Here is a 19,866-nt window from a genome sequence, read left to right as displayed (position 1 = left end):
AGATATCCTCTTGCTACAAACCAATGTAGTGTCTCTTTCGTCTGAGAAATTTTCTCCTCATAAAGATCAAACAAAAAGATAGTAGGTTTGTTATCTATTTCTTTCCCAGAAACACCACGACTGATTAGCTAGTACCAAAAGTCTGTATGAGTCATGCCACCATAAAAATCACTCCACGTGGCCCGTTACAGCTCAGACAATTATGGACACCACCTTGTCTGTGCTGCCCATTATGCCAAATTACAGACAAAAGGGTTTATTTTGGCATATAGTTCCAGAGAGATAGAGTCCATCATGGCAGGGAAGTCATAGCATGGTGGGAGCATGCTGAGAGATCACATCTAAACTGCATATAGGAAGCACAGAGAGACAGCAGGAAGTGGGGCACACCTGTTCCCAATGACTGCTTCCTCTGGCAAGTTCTATGATCTCACGAACAGCTGCTAACGGGAACAATGTGTTAAACATGAACCTGAGGATGTTTCTCATTCACACCATCAAACCTGCCAAACATAGGCTCATCCAGTTTTGTGACACAAACACTACAAGATTTAAAATCACAGAAAGCCAAGCAGTGGTGGTGCATGCCTTTAATCATCAGGAGGCAGAGGCAGGCAGATCTGAGTTTGAGGCCAGCCTGGTCTAGAGTGAGTTCCAGGACAGCCAGGGCTACACAGAGACCCCATCTCAAAAATCAATCAATCAATCAATCACAGATTAACCTCAAAACAGTAACAGTGTATGATTGCAACACCTCATTCTCACTGTTGGACAGATCAACTGCACAAACAAAATTAGTAAGAAACAACAAAATTAAATGATATCATAGATCAAATTAATTGATGGACCTAACTAACATCCACAAAGCATTCTACTCGAGCAATGGAGAATACACATTCTTCTCAATAACTCATGCAATCTTCTGTAAGACAGCTCCCATATCAGTCATATCAGCGCACAGAGTAAGTCTCAACCAATACAGGCAAGTTGAAACAATATCCTGTATTCTTCCTCATCATAATGAGATAAAGCCAGAAATCAGCAATAAAAGCTTGAAAAATACGCAAACTCATGGAGATTAAGTAACACATTATTAAATGATGAATGGGCCACTGGAGAAATCAAGAAAGAAGTTTAAAAATTTTTTGGAAGTTAATTATAATGAAAACCTAAATCTATGTGTTACAAGAAGGAAGTCCTAAGAGAGGAGTGTGTAACTTTAAGTGCCTACATAAAAAAGCAGGGTGGGTGTGGAGGAGCATGCCTTTAATCTCAGCAATAGAGGCAGAGGCAGGAGGAGCTCTGTGAGTTGGTGGCCAACCTGGTCTACAAAGCTAGTCCAGGACAGGCAGGGCTACAAAGAGAAAAACCAAAAGAAAAAAAAAGAAAAAGAAGAAAGAAGACAAAGAAGTAGAAGGAGGAGAAGGAGGAGAAAATAAGAAAAGGGAAAGAAGAAAAAGTAGAAAAGAAGAAAAAAAGAAAAAGAAAAAAGAGAAGAAAAGAAAAAGGAGAAGAGAGAAAGAAGAGAAGAAAAGGGAGCCACGACAACACTCATACACAGAGGAAATTCAACAAAGTATGAAGATATATTTTAAAAAATTATATTGCACTAAATTAGAAAACCTAAAAGGATGAATTCTAGATGCATATGACTTACCAAAGTTAAACAAAGTAAATAATTTAAATAGATCTACAATAACCAATGAGATCAAAGCAGTAATCAGAAATCTTCCCCCCCCACACACACAAAATCTCAAGAGCAGATGTAGTCAGTGAAGAAAAAAAATACATTGTCTTTGGCTAAAAGTATATATAAGTGTTAGGTCACTTGCCTAGTATACAAGGTTTGATACTTATATATTGTGTTTATAATGTTTCTCCAACCATATTTTTTTAATATTAGTTACAGTTTATTAACTTTGTATCCCAGCTGTATCCTGTTCCCTCATTCCCTCCCAATCTCACCCTCCTTCCCTCATCTCCTCCCTGTCCCTTTCAAGTCCACTGATAGGGGAGGACCTCTTCCCCTTTCATCTGACCCTGGTTTATCAGGTTTCTTCAGGACTGGCTGCAAAGTCCTCCTCTGTGGCCTGGCAAGGCTGCTCCTCCCTCGCAAACCATGTTTTTTATTTAAGTTTTAATGACTGTTAATGAAGACAATAAATTATAAAACAAAGGTAAAAATAACTATCTTAAATCACTATTTATAAAAGCGAAACAAAACAATATAGCAGTGATGTTTAAAGAGATTAAAGTACACTGCAAAGAAAAGGAAGATAAAGAAAGAAAATTAATAGGGAAGTTATCAAACAGGCAAAAAAAAAAAAGGAGGGGTCCAACTGGGAAGCTCAAGTCTCTTTTCTGAATGTAAAACAAAAGAAAGGGGAAAAAGCAAAAGATTCACATATGGTTATAAAGAAAGGAATGATCAGTAAGCTAACAGAAAATCAATAAAATGCAAAAGAAGAATAAACAAATGGCTCACAATATAAATATTGTCTTATTCCAAAATATTTTCATAGCACAATAAATACATAAAAACATACTTTGAGGGAGGGGCTGGTAGCTGGCTCGGCTGTTAAGAGCTCTTTCAGAGGACCCAGGTTCAATTCCCAGTACCACAGGCAGTTAACAACTGTTAACTCCAGTCCCAGGAACTTGATGCCCTCTTCTGCCCCCAAGAGCACTGTAATGTAGTCCACAGAAATACAGGCAAAACGCCCATACACATAGAATAAAAATAAATAAATCTGAAAAAAAGCTTTACAAAAAGATACTTTAAATCTTTTTCTATGATTGTTATGAAAAGCATTACTTTCAGAAAAAAAAGAAAAAACTGAATAGAAGTTAGCAAAAAAAAATAGGCTGTTTTTGTGGCTGTGTGGGAAAATATTTGCCTTGCATGCTCACAACCTTGTGCTCAGTTTTCAGAACAAATGCACGCACACATGCACACACATACACAATGCTAGCAAAAGCTATTTTAAGCACATATATCATATTTATATATCTATATAAGTGTGGTTTATTCTAAAGCATACTATTGACATTTCACATTTTTGAAAAGAACAGAAAGGCATCCTTGTTGCGAAGATGCACTAAAATAAATAAAGATATATTTGATGAATGTTTCCTCTTTCCAAATTTCTTATCTTTTCTATGGTGTGCCAGCTCTAGTTATGACCTTTTAAAAACAGACTTCCATCGGGACCCCAAAGACAAGCTCCTCTTTCCCATGATTCACCTGGTCCCTGACTTTTTGGGTACCACACGGGATGCTTGTGGATGAAGAATGTAATTACTGGTGCTGTCTTCTAGAGCATCTTCTCTTACAGCTGGTAAGCTTCTGCCAGGAGATTTCTCTTCAGAGACATCTTAACAACAAAAATAAGAAACATCAGCATCCGGAGTAACACTATGAAGATTACCTAACTAGAATTTAAATCTTTTTAGCAGGAAAAAGAAAAATAGTTCTGAAGTTAAAAAAACAACAACAAAACTTTAAATGCTTTATTAAGACTGTTATTTATAAATGTGTTTATGTTTAAATTGTATACTGTCTATTGAAATTTTGTAATTAACTTTTATACTTATATTTAATAGCTATGACTTTAAAATAGTAGAAATAATTGTTATATTAAAGAATTTCACATGTAATATGAAAACAAAAAAATTTATATATTGTGTTTATAATGTTTCTCCAAACCATGTTTTTAAGTTTTAATGACTGTTAATGAAGACAATAAGTTATAAAACAAAGGTAAAAATAACTATCTTAAATCACTATTTATAAAAGCAAAACAAAACAATATAGCAGTGATGTTTAAAGAGATTAACATACACTGCAAAGAAAAGGAAGATAAAGAAAGAAAATTAATAGGGAAGTTATCAAATAGGCAAAAAAAATAAAAAAGAGGGGTCTAACTGGGAAGCCCAAATCTCTTTTCTGAATGTAAAACAAAAGAAAAGGGAGAAAGCAGAAGATTCACATATGGTTATAAAGAAAGGAATGATCAGTAAGCTAACAGAAAATAAATAAAATGCAAATATAAAAAACTTCTGTAACTAAGTACTACATTTGTGCTACTGCTGCTATTTCTATTATTGTTGCTATAATTTAGAAGAATGTATTTTATGCTCACTGGTCATTTGGGAAGAAGCAGGAGTCAACCAGCTTCACAGAATTCCAAAATGAAATAGACAGCTAACCTAGACAGGAGTTGAAAAACGAACTTAAGCTTTATTTGGGCTAAGAAGCCTTTTCTAATTACCCCGCTCACAATCTTACCTAAAGAGATGCATTTAATATGGACTCCTGCAGGAAATGTTCCAGAACATCACCTTAATCTTTAAAGCACCCACCCCATTTTGACTCACCTTGAGGACTAGTCACATCCACAAGAGGCTCCTGAGGTATAATCACTTGCGCCATTCCTGTCTGGGGAGATGGAATTACATGAAGCACTTGTTGGTTTTTTTTGAAGGGCTGGTAGTGATCATTTGGAGGCATTAAAGAAATACAAATGCCATTCTGATGTATCAGAATTATTAAATTATGTAAGTACACACCTGCATCTACAATGGAACCTAACACTTCACTCTACAGGTACAACATTTAGACAGCAGCCAATTGTTAGTTAGGTCTCACAGCTGACAAGTGCTGACGCTAAGATGCAAAACAATCAGCTTGACAGAGCCTATGGTCTTAGGCTCTGTGTTCTTACTCATGATAGCACATGCATGAACTTTAGTAACACAAAGAGTGAAAAGTCAGCTTGGGCTACATGAAACCCTGTCTTAAGAACAAAAAGTAACTTACAAGTAAACCTTAGTATACAAACATTAGTTATCTATGGATCGTGGCCCAGTGTACCTAGACACGAACAGCTAAGTACAAGTTTAAAACTCGGGCACTGGAGCAGCCCATGACCGTCAGAAGAATAGGTGCAAGCCAAGCAAGCCAGAAAAACACATAGGGAAACTCAGGCTGAGACTCCCTATTGGGCCAGATACCACACTGGTGCCAGAACCACAGATAGGTGGTAAACAGTGGGCCTCCTCCATTTACTCAGTGCCCCCAATTCCCACTCCCCTCATCACCTTATCCAACTCCCCAACTCAGACACCTGCTGCACCAAAGGCCAATCTAGACACCAGAAGTCCAGTCCCCAACTTAGACAGAAACTTTCTACTGGATCAGAGGTCACTCTGGCCGATAGAAACCCAGGCCACAAAGACCAGAAGGCCAAAGAGGAAACAGAAACCAAAGAACAAACACCCACCCTACCAAGACAAACTCAGAAACTGACACCTAGCAAGACCTGAATATTCCAACATAGCTGATGCACAAGAAATGACCTTAAAACCAACTTTATGAAGTTGATAGATGTCCTTAAAGAGAAAATTTAAAAAATCCTTTAAAGAAATCAAGGAAAAAAAATTGGAAAATATCAGCAAATTCCTTAAAGAATGCCAAGAAAGCCAAGAAAAAGCAAACAAACAGGTGAAGGAAACTGTTCAAGACCTGAAAATGAAAATAGAAGCAATAAAGAAAACACAATCTGAAGGAATTCTGGAAATGGGAAGTCTAGGTAAATAAACAGGAACTACAATCACAAGCATCACCAACAGAATACAAGAGATGGAAGAGAGAATCTCAGGCACAGAAGATATAAGGGAAGAAATAGACTCATCCGTCAAAGAAAATGTTAAATCTAAAAAAATTCCTTTCATAAAATATCCAGGAAATCTGGGGCACTATGAAAAGACCAAAGCTAAGGAATGACAGGAATAGAAAATGGAGAAGAATCCAGCTCAAAAACTCAGAAAATATACTTAACAAAATCATAAAAGAAAAATGTTCTAACTTTAAAGGATATGCCTATAAAGGTACAAGAAGTTTACAGAACGTTAAACAAATTGGACCAGAAAATAAAGTCCCCTTGTCACAAAATAATCAAAGCACTAAACAGATAAAACAAAACACAATATTAACAGCTATAAGGGAATAAAGGCCAAATAACACATAAAGGCATACCTGTTAGCATTATATCTGACTTCTCAACAGACTCTAAAAGCCAGAAGGGCCTGGCTGGGAGTGGTGGCACACACATGAAATCCCAGCACTCTGGAAGGCAGGGGTAGTCAGATCTTTGTGAGTTTGAGGCCAGCCTGATCTATAAAGTGAGTTTCCAGACAGCCAAGGCTATACAGAGAAACACTGTCTCAGAAAAAAAAAAAAAAAGCCAGACGGGCCTGGACAGATGTCTTGCAGACTCTAAGATGTCAGCCCAGACTACTATACCTTGCAAAAGTTTCAATCACCATAGGTGTAGAAAACAAGATATTTCATGACAAAGTCAAATTTAAACAATATCTGTCCACAAATCCTGCCCTACAGAAGGTACTAAAAGGAAAACTTCAACCAAAGGAGGTTAACTACACAGGCAGTAAATAATCTCACACCAGCAAAACCCAAAAAAGAGAAACACATGTACACACACACAAGCACACACACACACCACAATAACAGCAATTAACAATTATTGATCTTTAGTATCTCTCAGTATCAATGGACTCAATTCCCCAAGGAAAAGACACAGTCTAAAAGAATGGTTATGAAACCATATGAAACCAGGAAATATCCTTCAGGAGACTACCTGAACATCATACCTCAACATCAAACATAGATATTACCTCAGGGTAAAGGGTTGGAAAAAGATTTTCCAAGGAAATGGACCCAAGAAGCAAGCTGGTGTAGCCATTCTAATATCTAACAAAATAGACTTCTAGTCAAAAGTAATCAAAAGAGATAGGGAAGGACACCATACTCATCAAAGAAAAAAATCCACCCAGATGACATTTCAATTCTTAATAGCTATGCCCCAAATGCAAGGGCACGCACATTTGTTAAAGAAACATTACTAAAGCTTAAATCAAACACTGAACCTCACACGTTAACAGTGGGAGACTTCAATACCCTACTCTCACCCATGGACAGTTTATATAGAAAAAAACTAAACAGAAATAATGAAGGTAATAGACATTATAAAACAAGTGGCCTAACAGATATCTACAGAACACTTCATACAAACACAAAAGAATATACATTCTTAGTACCTCATGGAACTTTCTCCAACATTGACCACATACTGGGTCACAGAGCAAATCTCAACAGATAAAAAAAAACTCAAATAACCCCCTGTATCCTAGCAGACTACTGTAGTGACAATTCTGAAATTTTGATTTCTTTAAAAAACAGGAATGTAAATCAAAATGACTTGAGACTCCATCTTATATCTGTCAGAAAGATAAGACCAAAAACACAGGTGAGCTGGGCATGCTGGTACACACCTTTAATCCTAGCACTTAGGAGACATAGGCAGGGGGAACTCTGTGAGTTCAAGGCCAGTGTAGTCTACAGAGTGATTCCAGGACAGCCAGGGCTACACACAGAGAAACACTGTCTTGAAAAACTAAAACAAACAAACAACAACAACAACAAATAAAACCAAACCAAAAAACCAACAAAAACACAAGCAAGATGTGCGTGGAGAAAGGGAACATTCTTTTTTTTTTTTTTTAAACTTTTATTAATTACACTTTATTCATTTTGTATCCCCCCATAAGCCCCTCCCTCCTCCCCTCCTGGTCCCACCCCCCCTCCCAAAAGGGAACATTCTTACATTGCTGCAGGGAGTGCGAATCTGTACAACCACTTTGGAGTCAATATGGTGGTTTCTTAGATAACTGAGAATCACTCTACATCAAGACACAGCTATACCACTCCTGGGCATATACCCAAAGGATGTCCATCATGTCACAAGGACACTTGCTCAACTATGTTCATAACATAACAGCTTTATTAAGAATAGCCAGAAACTAGAAACAACCTAGATGTCCCACAAACAAAAAATGGATAAAGAAAATGTGGTACATTTACACGACAACAGCATGACATTTGCAGACAAATGGGTGGAACTCGAAAATAATCACCCAGAAAGACAAACACGGTATGAAACATGGTGTGCACTCACTTGTCAGTGGGTATCAGCTCTAAAGGATAACTATGCTACAATCCACAAACCCAGAGAGGCCAAGGAGGGCTTAAGGAAGGGAATGCAAGGATCTCCATGGGAAGGGGAAAAAGAATAAATTTGGCTGGTAGACTGGGGGGAGGAGTTTAACGACAGGTGGGGTTGGGGTTAGGAGGGATGGGGAGGAGAAAATACTGGGAGAAATGGCTGGAAATGGGGGGCATTTCAGGGTCAAGATAGTAACCTAGTGTAATGGAAACTCCACAGAATCTACACAAATAACCCTAGCAAGGACTCTTAGTAATGGAAGACAAGAAGCCTGATCGGCCATCTTCTGTAACCAGACAAGGTCTCATGTGGAGGGACTGGGACACCAACCCAGCCCCAAAGCTGTCGACCTACAGTTTGTCCTGTCTGTAGAGGTTCTGGGACCAGAGCCTAGCATAATTGCCATCTGAGAAACTACATTCTCATGAGTACAAACTGATGAGTACAAATGTAGAATCTCAGCCAAACATTAGGCGGAGCTCAGGGAATCCTGCAGAGGACAGGGAGGACAGATTGGAGGAACCAGAGAGGTCAGGGACACACCATGAAAACACAGCCCACAGAATCAACTGACCAGGACTCATGGGGCTTGCAGAGACCAGGGATCCTGTAGGGTCTGACCTAGGTCCTATGCATATCTGTTGTGGCTGAGTGGCCTGGTGTTTCTGTAGAAATCCTAACAAAAGGAGCAGAGGCTGTCCTTGACTCTTCTGTCTACTTGTGGGACCTTTTCCTCCTATCGGGAGGAAGGCCTTGTCCAGCCTTGATGTGATAGTATGTGCCTGGTCTTGTTGTAGCTTGTTATACCATGTTTGACTGATGCCCCTGGGAGGCCTACTCTTTTCTGAGAGAGGAAGAGGGCTAATGGATCTGGGGGAGACTTGGGGGAGAGGAGGGAGGGGAAACAGCAGTTGAGATATGATATAAGAGAAGAATTTTTTAAAAAAGAAACTAAAGTTGCTGGGCAGTGGTGGCACATGCCTTTAATCTCAGCACTCTAATCCCAGGCAGAGGCAGGTGGATCTCTGTGAATTCAAGGCCAGCCTGGTCTACAGCATAAGCTCTAGGACAGCCAGGGCTACACAGAATAACACTGCTTCAAAGAACCACAAAAGAAAAAAAAAAAAAACAAAAACAAAAAACCAAAAAAAAAAAAAAAAAAAAAACCAGCAACAACAAAAACCAAAACAAGGCATCAGTGTCCACGTGGGTACCCTAGTAAGGGGAACAGGGGCTGTCTCTGACATGAACTCAGTGGCTGGCTCTTTGATCACCTCCCCCTAAGGGGAAAATGGCCTTACCAGGGCACAGAGGAAGACAATGCAGCCAGTCTTGATGAGACCTGATAGGCTAGAGTCCGATGGAAGGGGAGGAAGACCTTGCCTATCAGTGGACTGCGGGAGGGGCATAGAAGAAGAAGCAGGAGGGAGGGTAGGACTAGGAGGGGATGAGGGAGGGGGCTACAGCTGGAATAAACAGTGAATAAATTGCAATAAATAAAAATAAATAAAAAGGAAAATAAGAAAACAAAACATGGCAACAATGAAAACCAAAACAAAACAAAACAAAAAAGAAACGAAGATCATTTAGTATGATTAATACATACTGGTTAATAGCATAATACTCTATTGAGTATTTATAACTAATGTTACAAAATATTCTCACCATTTGTGCATTAGATTCTCTCAGTGACTGAGGGTCATACTGAATAGGCTGCCCATTTTGTTCCAAAAGATGAAATTGTTCTGCATGAAGGGCCTGTGCATCAGTCATTGTCTCTGGCATACCCTGTGCTGTGAGTGAATCATCTCTTTCAGGAGCAGTAATGGGCAAGATGCTAGGGGAATCATTTTGTCCAAAGGAAGGATCCCCAGAGTCCATACAGGTTAGATGCTTTTGAAAAGAAAAAAAAAAAAAATGACTTCAGTCTTTATAAAATATACCACATTTTTGTAAAAATGTATACAGCTGTGTATAATCAACACTGAAGAATGTTTATACTTCAGTTAATTGTTCATTTTACTTTTTCAATAAGAGGTTTTAATTTTTTAGACAGGATGTCTCTTCATAGCTCTGGCTTACCTGGAACTTACTCTGTAGACCAGGCTGGCCTCAGGCTCACAGAGATCTGCCTGCTTTTGCCTCCTGAGTGCTGAGATTAAAGACATGGACCACTATGCTCAGCGAGTTTGGGTATTTTCAGAGCTGGATATTGAACCCAGAACCTACTACATGCTAGGCAAACTATTTACACTGAGCTACATTCCAGCCCAAAGTTTTCTTAAAGCGGTGGCTCTCAACCTCCTAATGCTGTGACACTTTAACACAGTTCCTCATGTTGTGGTGACCTCTAATCATAACATTATTTTTGTTGCTACTTCATAACTGTAATTTTGCTATTGTTTTGAGTCCTAATGTAAATATGTTTTCTGATGGTCTTAGGTGACTCCTGTGGAGTCAACCCCAAGAGGAGTTGTGGCCCACAGGTTGAGAACAGCTGTCTTAAGTGAAATTGTTGACTTTTTTATTTTTTAACTCTTTATTTTCTCAGGAATGCATTTGGAAATGATGAAATATAATTCAAAATATGTATTTGAGTATAAAGATTTTAATGGCTATATCTAAGCATTAATACAAAAAATCTATATTAAAAAATTAAATATATGATAGATATGTAATCAAAAACTCTTTGTAACAGCATCTCAAACATATACCCCAGGCCTGATCTTGAACTCTGGATCCTCTGCCTGTGCCTCTGAGTGCTGGAAAAACAAATGTGTACTTCCATTCCTGGCCTATTAAAAATCTTGTATCACTGAGTAAAGCAACTGTTCTTTGAGCATGAAAAGTTGTTAAAGGACATGCTGTTCTTCATAAGATTAGAGACATTCCCAGCTTAATCCCTACCTCACATTCCTGAGTTTCTTTTTCTGACTCTTCAGCATCATTATAGTTGGCTCCTAATGAATGACACTGTTGCATGCTGGCTTCATATTCAGTTCCATTTTCTCCTATTAGTTAATAGCTGAGAGATTAAACAACTGGTCAACTGTAGCAATTAACATTTTTATGGGGATGGTAATTCTAAGGAAAAATTTCATCTTTCATATTACGGTACCTTACATAATTTTCTTTCAATAGATAGAAAATTGTTTTTATTAATTAACTTTCCAAGGCACCAGAATACATTTAAGGTAAATTAAATATTAGGATTAAAAAGTTCCCTCATTTTGTCCTTAATTACACCCTATATCAGCTCATTAAAGCTAAATTTGTAAAAAAAAAAAAACAAAACAAAAAAAAACTGAATTTGTGTTATAAAGTTATGTTACACTCACTGCACAATTATTTAATCAAATAAAAGTTAAATTTTATGGGTCAGGTGTAACCTATATATAAACCTATTACATAAGTTTAGAAAAGATGCCTTGGTGCAAATGGGACTATGCATGTTTAAGAATCCACGTCCTTCAGGACATGTTAATCTATATGGCCTGATGGCCCTGGTCCTGACACACAGGAGTGTGTCCTACAAGACTCATTCCAAATATTCCAGTGAATGTCTAACCCTCAGAAAGGACCATCTCCTCCATGTGCATGTCTATACCAACAGTTCTGCACTACACACAGTGGATGAGTGATAACAGTAACAGCACAGAATGACTACACTACAATAAACGTCATTCCTAAAATTTCCTGTTTAATAGTTTCAAGTCAAGGCTGACCACAGGCAACTGAAACTACAGAGAGTAAAATGGAGTCTACAAGATAGTTAAATAGGTAAAATTCCTTTGGTCTCTACATGAATGAACACAGTGGTACATGCCCACACATACCCTACACACAATTAACAGTAAAAAGATCTGTGTGTGTGCGTGTGTGCGTGTACGCGCGCATGTATGTAGCCCTGGCTGTCCTGGACTCACTTTGTAGATCAGGCTGGCCTCGAATTCAGAGAGTTCCACCTGCCTCTGCCTCCCTGAGTGCTGGGCCACGACTGTCTTTGAGATGAGTTAATGAAACAATAAAATCAGTACAAATTTAATATATAGCTATAAGGTAACTTTAAATTCTCATTTAAGATTTTAAATAATCACATGTATCCTCATCTAATTTACTATAAAAATTGAACAAAACCTGTAACCTATAGTTGCTTAACCTCCATTGTCTACTTTTCTAAATTTTGTGTATTACTTGACAATAAGGAGTGTCAAAGTGGTTTTATTCTTAAGACAAAGAAGACTGATAAGGGCTGGAAAAATGGCTCAGAAGTTAAGAGTACTTGCTGCTCTTCTAGAGGTCCTGATTTTAATTCCCAGTGCCCACACTGAGTAGCTCATGACTACCTGTACCACCAGCTCCAAGGAATCTGATGTCTCTGAGGGTACCTGCCACAAATATTCATTATGTGTGTGTGTGTCACATACACAAATAATTTAAAACAAAATTAATTTTAAAACATATTACCATTCTTTAAAAAGGCAGTCTGGTACTTGGGCTGGGGCATGGCCCAGTGTTAGAACACTTGCTCAGCATGCACAAAACCCCTGGTATACTCTTCAAAATCCGGCCCCCCCCCCCACACAAATAAAAAGTCATGAATATGTTAATTCATTTGCTTTAACTCCACAATGTATACACATGAAATATGTTCCCCTTCATAAATACATGTTTCTGTCAATGAATAAAAAAGTCTATGGAAAAGGAAACAATAAGTATCTAATGAAAAATTAAAAATAAATATTAAATAACTAAAAATAAGAAACACAAACACATAGAAAAATATATACTAAACTCTTACTGTTATTAAAATAAACAATAAAGCCAATAACAAATTAATACTATTACAAGTAGATCTCTAGAGAAAGAAAAGACTTATCAAGAAAGGGGCAGTCCGGAATGGCAGCTCAGTGATTCAGCACTTTGCTGCTGCTCTTGCAAAGGCCCTGGTTTCAGTTCCCAGCACTCATCTGGTGGCTTACAAACTGCCTGTAACTCCAGTTAGGGGATCCAACAACCTCTTCCAGCCTCCACAAGCCCCAAGCATGCACAAGATACACATACATACATATGGCCAAAACATCCACACACATAAAATAAAAATAAATAAATATTTTTTTAAGGAAAGGAAAAAAAAGCACAAATTAGCAGCAGGGATCAAAAGGGACTAACTACAGTAGACATTAAGATGAAGATATTATGGACATGTTCCTAGAAAAAAAAAAACTTACCAAAACAAATTCTAGAGTTATAATGACTGAATAGTCCTATATATATTTAAAACAATTAAAAATGAAAAATCTTCCCACAAAATGAATATCAAGGCCAACATATTTTATAAGAAAATTTTTAGAAACCAAGTAAGTACAGTCTTGCATAAAGTCTGTCAGAGTAAAGGGGATTACTCTTAATCCTTTCCAAAAGGAGAGAGCACAGGAAGAAAGCTCAACACTAACTTTGGTTTTTCTATTAGTCGTGCTCTCTAGGTTGTGTGGCCATCCTCTGGCACCTCTGGAGTCCTACTAACCAGGGAAGAATGGCCCTGATCCAGACCACCCAGTTCCTAGAGCACAGAAGACGCTCCTGCAAATTAACCTTCTGTGAAAACACAGGGAGGTAGCAGGCTGCCAACCAGCCAGTGGGCTGTGGGCTCTGACCCTCGGGGACACTATTGCCCAGCCTTAACCACCCTAGGCCAGCCATCAGCCAGTAGGAGCCCGAGTCCAGTAAGTGTATTCAGACTCTCTGATCTTGGGCCAGCTTAGTCTGCTTCGGCTTCTCTCCCCTGCCCCCCGTTCTACCTCAATGGCCTGCTACAGTCCTCACCCGTGTCCACCTGCCACCAACCTTGGTGCTGTGCCGTGTGGCACTTCGTGGTACAGCATGCCCCACTCCTTTCAGGAGCTGTGAATAACAGGCTCTCTTTTCTGCGGCAACCGATTCTTCATCAGGTGGTCTCACCATACCTACATAGCAAGAGAACGTGACACATGAATGCAGAACTCCTCAACAGGGTCACAGCGAAGAAACTCAGCAATGTCTAGGGAAAAACATGGTCTGATAGGACCTACGAGATGGCTCCATGGGTAAAGGCACTAGTTGCCAAGCCTGCTTCTCTGTTTGATTCCTGGACCCTAGATGGTGAGGAGAGAGCCAAATCCTACACGCTGTTCTCTGAACAAGTGCACGCACACACACCATGTAAGTCAGTAGTAGGAGAAATTTATCTCTGGTATTGGGCTGAAAAAATGGCTCAGAGGTTGCTGCTCTTGCGGAAGACCCAGGTTTGGTTCCCAGTGCTCCCCACATGCTGCAACTCCAGCCCCAGAGGACAGGACACTGTCCCCGGCTTCTGCAGGCACCATACGCACACCATGTACAGATACACGTGCAAGCAAAATGCCCACATGCATAAATAAAAACAGTCAGTCTAACAAAGCCCTGTTACCACTGAATTCAGTTAATTTATGTACCACTAGGAGAGGAAAAACATTAAGAAACCATATATATGCTTTCCCCACTTTTTTGTTCCATACTTAAGTCTTTTAAATTTAAATGGATTTTTATTTCATAAAACTCACATTTATAAAAAGAAAAATATATGCAAAATACATCTGCTAAACCATGCCTTTGCGTTCTAAATCTCATTCCATTTTCAATTCAGAGTTTCTGGTGTACGCCTTGAGATCATTTCTGCCACCGGAGGAACAGATATACTTGGTCCAGTTTCTGATGTGTTGATAAAACACTGACATCTTCCCTCATCCATCTAAAACTTCCTTATACCTGCTAAATCTCTATGAACTAAAAGAATGTTCTTAAATTTTTAAGTCGGGGACACTCATTTTCAAAAATGACCTCAACAAACAAATAATCTTTCTCCTCTTTTTATATCCCTGCCAGCATGTTTGTTTTGATTTTACCCATCTGACTGGAGTAATATGAAATCTTAAAGTAGTTTCAATTTGAATCTCCCTGATGGCAAACGGTGCTTGATGAGCATTTTTTTTTTAAATCTTGGCAATTTAATTTTTTTTTTTTTTTGGTGAATTCTGTTTAGCTCTACTCCAAGATTTTTAATTGGATTGTTTATTTTTTTGTATCTACTTTGAGTTATTTGTATATTCCAGACCCCAGCTCTCCATCAGACATAGTTCATACATAAAATCATAGAAGCTATGACTGCAAGCGTAAGACCTGCACAAGATGAAGCTAGACAAAGTCCACGAATGGAAAGAAATGAAAGTCATCAAGTTCCACCCCCAACTAAGGAACAGCTGGTCACTGGTGGCAGAAGAGTTAGTGTTTTTCTGGGATTCGACCCTTGAGGGTTGCCCATGCTCCAGACATGGCCCTCCACCCTCCCCACAATGCCACACTAAAGTGACTCAGTGGATTAGAAGAAGAAAAAGAGGCACATGAAGTTGAGGGAACAGTGGGGTGGGGGTAGGTGAAAAATTGGATTAGAGGGGATAGGAATGGAGGACGGATTTGGTAATTTACTTTGTTAAAACATAAACATTTAGAAAAAAAAAATAAGAAGATAGCCAGGCGGCAGTGGCCCAGTGGTGGCTTTACTCCCAGTATTCGGGAGGCAGAATCAGTCAGAGCTCTGTGAGTTCAAGGCCAGCCTGGTTTGTGAAGTGATTTCCAGGACAGCCAGGGCTACACAGAGTGATCCTGTCTCAAAAAACCAAACCAAACTAAACAAACAAAAGTCCCCAAAAGTTTAAAAAGTTATTACCTCCAAGCAGTGGCTCACATTTCAAGTCCAGGTTCCTACATTCTATTAGCCTCAGAAACGTCCTTTCATGTTTATTGATGGTCTTCCTTTGGGGAACTAAATTATAGCAGTGCCAGCTTTGTTTGTGTGTTCAAGGTAGCATGTTCTCTGTAAGGAAATGATGGCCAGTTTTACTCTTGCACACATTAACAGAACTACTCACTTTCATTACACGTTTTATTTCTTACCGGGCTAAATACAGTTGACCCTTATTCTGCTCAGTTGATAGGAGCTGAAGTTTAAGACTCATTAGTGCCCTGGAAGAGGTGATTAACCTTTTGTTGCTGCTTCCTCCTCTACAGCTAGATTTATTTCAGGGCCAACAGTTTACAGTTATCACTGAAACAAAGATTTCTGTAGCCACATTTTTTTTTCCCTCAATGAAATGAAAACAATTACCAACACCGCATCTTTGAGTGCCACAAGAAGCCTGAAAATAAAGTTTCCACACCTACAACCTCCAATCCTAGAACCAAAAAAATGTGTCTTGTAAGCAGGAAGTACCAGGACTGGCTACAAGGAGCAGAGACGAAGAGGCATTGAAGATGGAATCTATTTAATAAACGTCAGAAAGCCCCTTTTCTTTTTCTGGAAAACTGCTTTCTAGGATGTTTATATCACTTCAGAGCAGTAGATTTTATTCTATATCAAAATACAGTGCTAGAGAAATTACTCAGCAGTGACAAACACACACTGCTTTTCTAGAGGACCGCATTGCAGTTCCCATCACCTGTGTGAAGTGGTTCGTAACACCTGCAGCTCCAGCTCCAGGGGCTGCAACACCCTCTTCTGGCCTCTGTGGGCACTGCACTCATGTGCATAAACCACAAACAAGACACAAACATATACAGATAATTAAACATCAACCTTTTTAAAAAATAAAGGTTTAGGAGAAACTGTAAAATGAGTGCTTCTGTGATTTCACTTTGTGAAGGCTGTTTGACTATTTACACATGATGAATTCATGACAGAGAGCTACCAATTAGTCAGATATATACATTTTTCTCTATAAAGGGCAATACTTGGGCTATGGATGCTTGATTTTGATCAACAGTAAATACATTTGTTCAAAACTTTAAGGGTAATTTCTCAGGTGTAGTTCTTGAAGAACTATCAACACCAATTTTCTCATATTTCCACCATAACCTTTGTGGATTAAAATATTATCCTTTAAAACTAATAATCCAAGCCAGGTATGGTGGCACACATCTTTAATCTCAGCACTAAAGAAGCAGAGGCAGGCAGATAATATTTTTGTTTTGGTTTTGGTTTTTTTTGCGGGGGAGGGAGGGGTGTTTAGAGACAGGGTTTCTCTGTGTTGCGTGGCTGTCCTGGAACTTGTCCTATAGACCAGGTCTGGAACTCATAGAGATCCTCCTGCCTCTGTCTCCCATGCTTGAATTAAAGGTGTAGGCCACCACTGCCAATTTCTATAGCTCTTAGCCTATACACGCATATTTTTTTTATTCCTTTAGTTTTTGAAAGCTTAAAAATTAATTTTTTATATTGACTCTAGAGTGATCGTATTAGCCATCTAAAGGTAAGTGGAGTACAGTGGTTCCCTGCTCTCTTATCTTTGGGGGACACAATCTGAGCCCATATGATTACCTGAAATCAAGGATAGCTAAACATACCATGCTTTTTTTCTATACATGCAAAGTAATGAGAGCTAACTTATAATTAAGCAGGGAGATTAAAAACACGTTTTAACAATATATTTAGTAAAACTGCGAATGTGGGCTCTGAAATAGCTTGTTGTAGATGTTACAATATTAACTTACAGCTTTTTCTTTTCCAAATTATGAAGTTCATTTTACTTAAAACACTTGGAAATGTCTCTCTGGCACATGTGAATTGCCATTATTAGCACTTTTGCATTTGCTGTAACACAAAGACTGTGGTACTGGCTTACTCTCTGAAAGGATACTAACTACTTACAGGTGGACAGTAGACAGAGTGGATGCTCTCCCTGGACAAATGATTCACATCCCAGGTAGGGGAGTGCAAGACCTTAGGTTACTGAGGAAGACAAACAATCTAAAACTCAGAATTATTTCTAGGATTTCCACTTAATATTGACAGCAGGACACTGAAGGTGAAGAACACAAAACTACAGGAACAATGGTAATTCTCTTGAGATCTCAAGATCCCAGAACTTGGGCTATGATGCAGATGGAGCTCAGGACACACAAAGCCCTGAGGCTAATTCCAAAACTTCGGATTCAGGTTCAAGGCAAGCAATAGCCATGTGTGGTAGAAGGCAGGTATAATCAGCATTCAGGAGGCAGAGGCAGGAGGACCTCGGGTTTAAAGCTAATGAAACGGAGTCAATTCAAATCCATCCTGGAGTGGGGGAGGGGGAAGACTGTAACAAAAAGAAACTGTTTCCATGTTGGAGCTTCTGAAGCTAATAATGAGTCTTCATGAAGCCCACAGTAAATGAATCTCAAAAGTGTGCAGTAATATTAGCGAAACTTAAGAAAACCAAGACTCAAAAACATTAGCTATCTAGGAATTGCCTGGGAACAACAAAAGACATGACAAATAAGTCACTGTTGTGGTGGTGCAAGCTTTTCACCCCAGCACTCAGGGAGGCAGAGGCAGGAGGATCTCTGAGTCTGAGGCCAGCCTGGCCTACAAAGCAAGTTTAGGACAGCTAAGGCCACACAGAGAAACCCTGTCTCCAAATTTGAAAAAAAAAAATCATACCGGATAGTCTTATTCACTTTTACTTAAGTAAACATCTTAATCAAATAAAAATACACTTTAGTGAATTCAAGATTTCTGCTTTGCAAATTGAAATCTTTCCTTGAGTAACTTATGTTCTGTATCTTCTTCATCATAGTTTTCCATTCAAATTAAGATAAAAATGTACTGACTTTGATTATTGCCAATTTAATAAGCCCATATTAAAGGAAGTTTAAGAGCTGTTGTAATCAATTATATGCTATCAGTAATTAAGAATTCAATAGTGATACTTCAGCTAAGGAATTTCACGTTTCAGATGTCCCAGCCTTTTTAATGTAAATCCTCACCATTCCAAATGACTCACATTTAAAGGATCACACTATTACTAGCAAATCCAAACGTAAGGGGTTTTTTGTTTTTGTTTTGTTCCTTTCTGAAACTTGCGCGCAAGTTTTCCTTTTTTTTTTTCTTGCCTCCACTACATCGGTATTTACTGCTAAGCTCTAAGGGCAAAAGTTAACATTTCCTGAGTACTTCCTATGTGACATTCAGTTCTCACAGTTGGTCAAAGTGTGGCACAGAGGTTAATTAAATTCAGGCATCCTTGTTTCAGGGCATGCAAATCTGTAGGGTGGATCAACTGAAAATTTACTCATGCTTTTAACTGTCATTGCTCACTTAACAGATGACTGCTTTGTTGTTTGTTTTTTCTCTCTCTCCTCCAGTTGTTTAGATCACTTCTAATTTGCTACAGAGGATTTAAATATTAGGCGACATAAAGAAAAGCCTGCATTGTTTTCACCTGCACACACAATACCACTAAGCCCACACACATTTTGCAATCCAGCTCAGCCTGATTGGAAACTGCTGTCTCAGAGGACTGTGTCCGGTCACCCGCCCCTCCCCTCCCGGGACAGTTCAGGCGAGTGACTTCAAAAGGGGCGTTGGCTCCCCATCTATGCTCCACTGGGGAAAATAACTAGAGTCATAGCAGAAGGACCACTGAGACCGAGACAAGCCTTTGCGTTATTTCGAGATTAAAAAAAAAAAAAAGTCTGAAAGCAGGGGAGAAGGTGCTCAGAAAGGAGGAGACGGGCCCCTCTGGGGCGGACGCTGGCGCCTTCTGGGGCTCAGCACCCTCCGCTGGACACCAGCCTCCCCCGGCCGCAGCCTGCCCTCTCCGGGCCGTGGGCCCCGTCCCGGGATCGGGGTGCAGGACGCGCCGCGGAGGCCGGCGAGGGCGCAGGGACCGCACGCCGCGGCGTCCGGCGACGGTGGGGGCGGGGGCGGGGGCCGGCGGTTGCTCCCAGC

General features: G+C 39.4%; 1 protein-coding gene across 8 annotated transcripts in view; it reads right to left on the bottom strand.

Annotated features, from left to right (window-relative positions):
* The window catches only part of Carf (calcium responsive transcription factor), a 49,570-nt gene that overhangs the window by 29,362 nt on the left and 342 nt on the right, over nt 1-19,866 (bottom strand). For 5 of the 8 annotated variants that reach the window (XM_060368437.1, XM_060368438.1, XM_060368443.1 and 2 more), the window contains exons 2-6: nt 15,829-15,975; nt 13,932-14,050; nt 9,750-9,977; nt 4,378-4,438; nt 3,245-3,374 (exon numbers count right to left, since the gene is read on the bottom strand). In XM_060368437.1, coding sequence (XP_060224420.1) covers nt 3,245-3,374; nt 4,378-4,438; nt 9,750-9,977; nt 13,932-14,048 — 536 coding nt within the window. In that variant the 5' untranslated portion in view covers nt 14,049-14,050; nt 15,829-15,975. Of the gene's footprint in view, nt 1-3,244; nt 3,375-4,377; nt 4,439-9,749; nt 9,978-10,991; nt 11,082-13,931; nt 14,051-15,828; nt 15,976-19,866 lie in introns of those variants that run through there. The other 3 variants (XM_060368441.1, XM_060368444.1, XM_060368442.1) reach the window with 3 other exon arrangements.

The sequence above is a fragment of the Meriones unguiculatus genome, chromosome 15 (genome assembly GCF_030254825.1).
Source record: "Meriones unguiculatus strain TT.TT164.6M chromosome 15, Bangor_MerUng_6.1, whole genome shotgun sequence".
Classification (NCBI taxonomy): domain Eukaryota; kingdom Metazoa; phylum Chordata; class Mammalia; order Rodentia; family Muridae; genus Meriones; species Meriones unguiculatus.
Note: the sequence above shows the minus strand (reverse complement) of the source record. Positions and strands in the feature narration are given on the sequence as shown.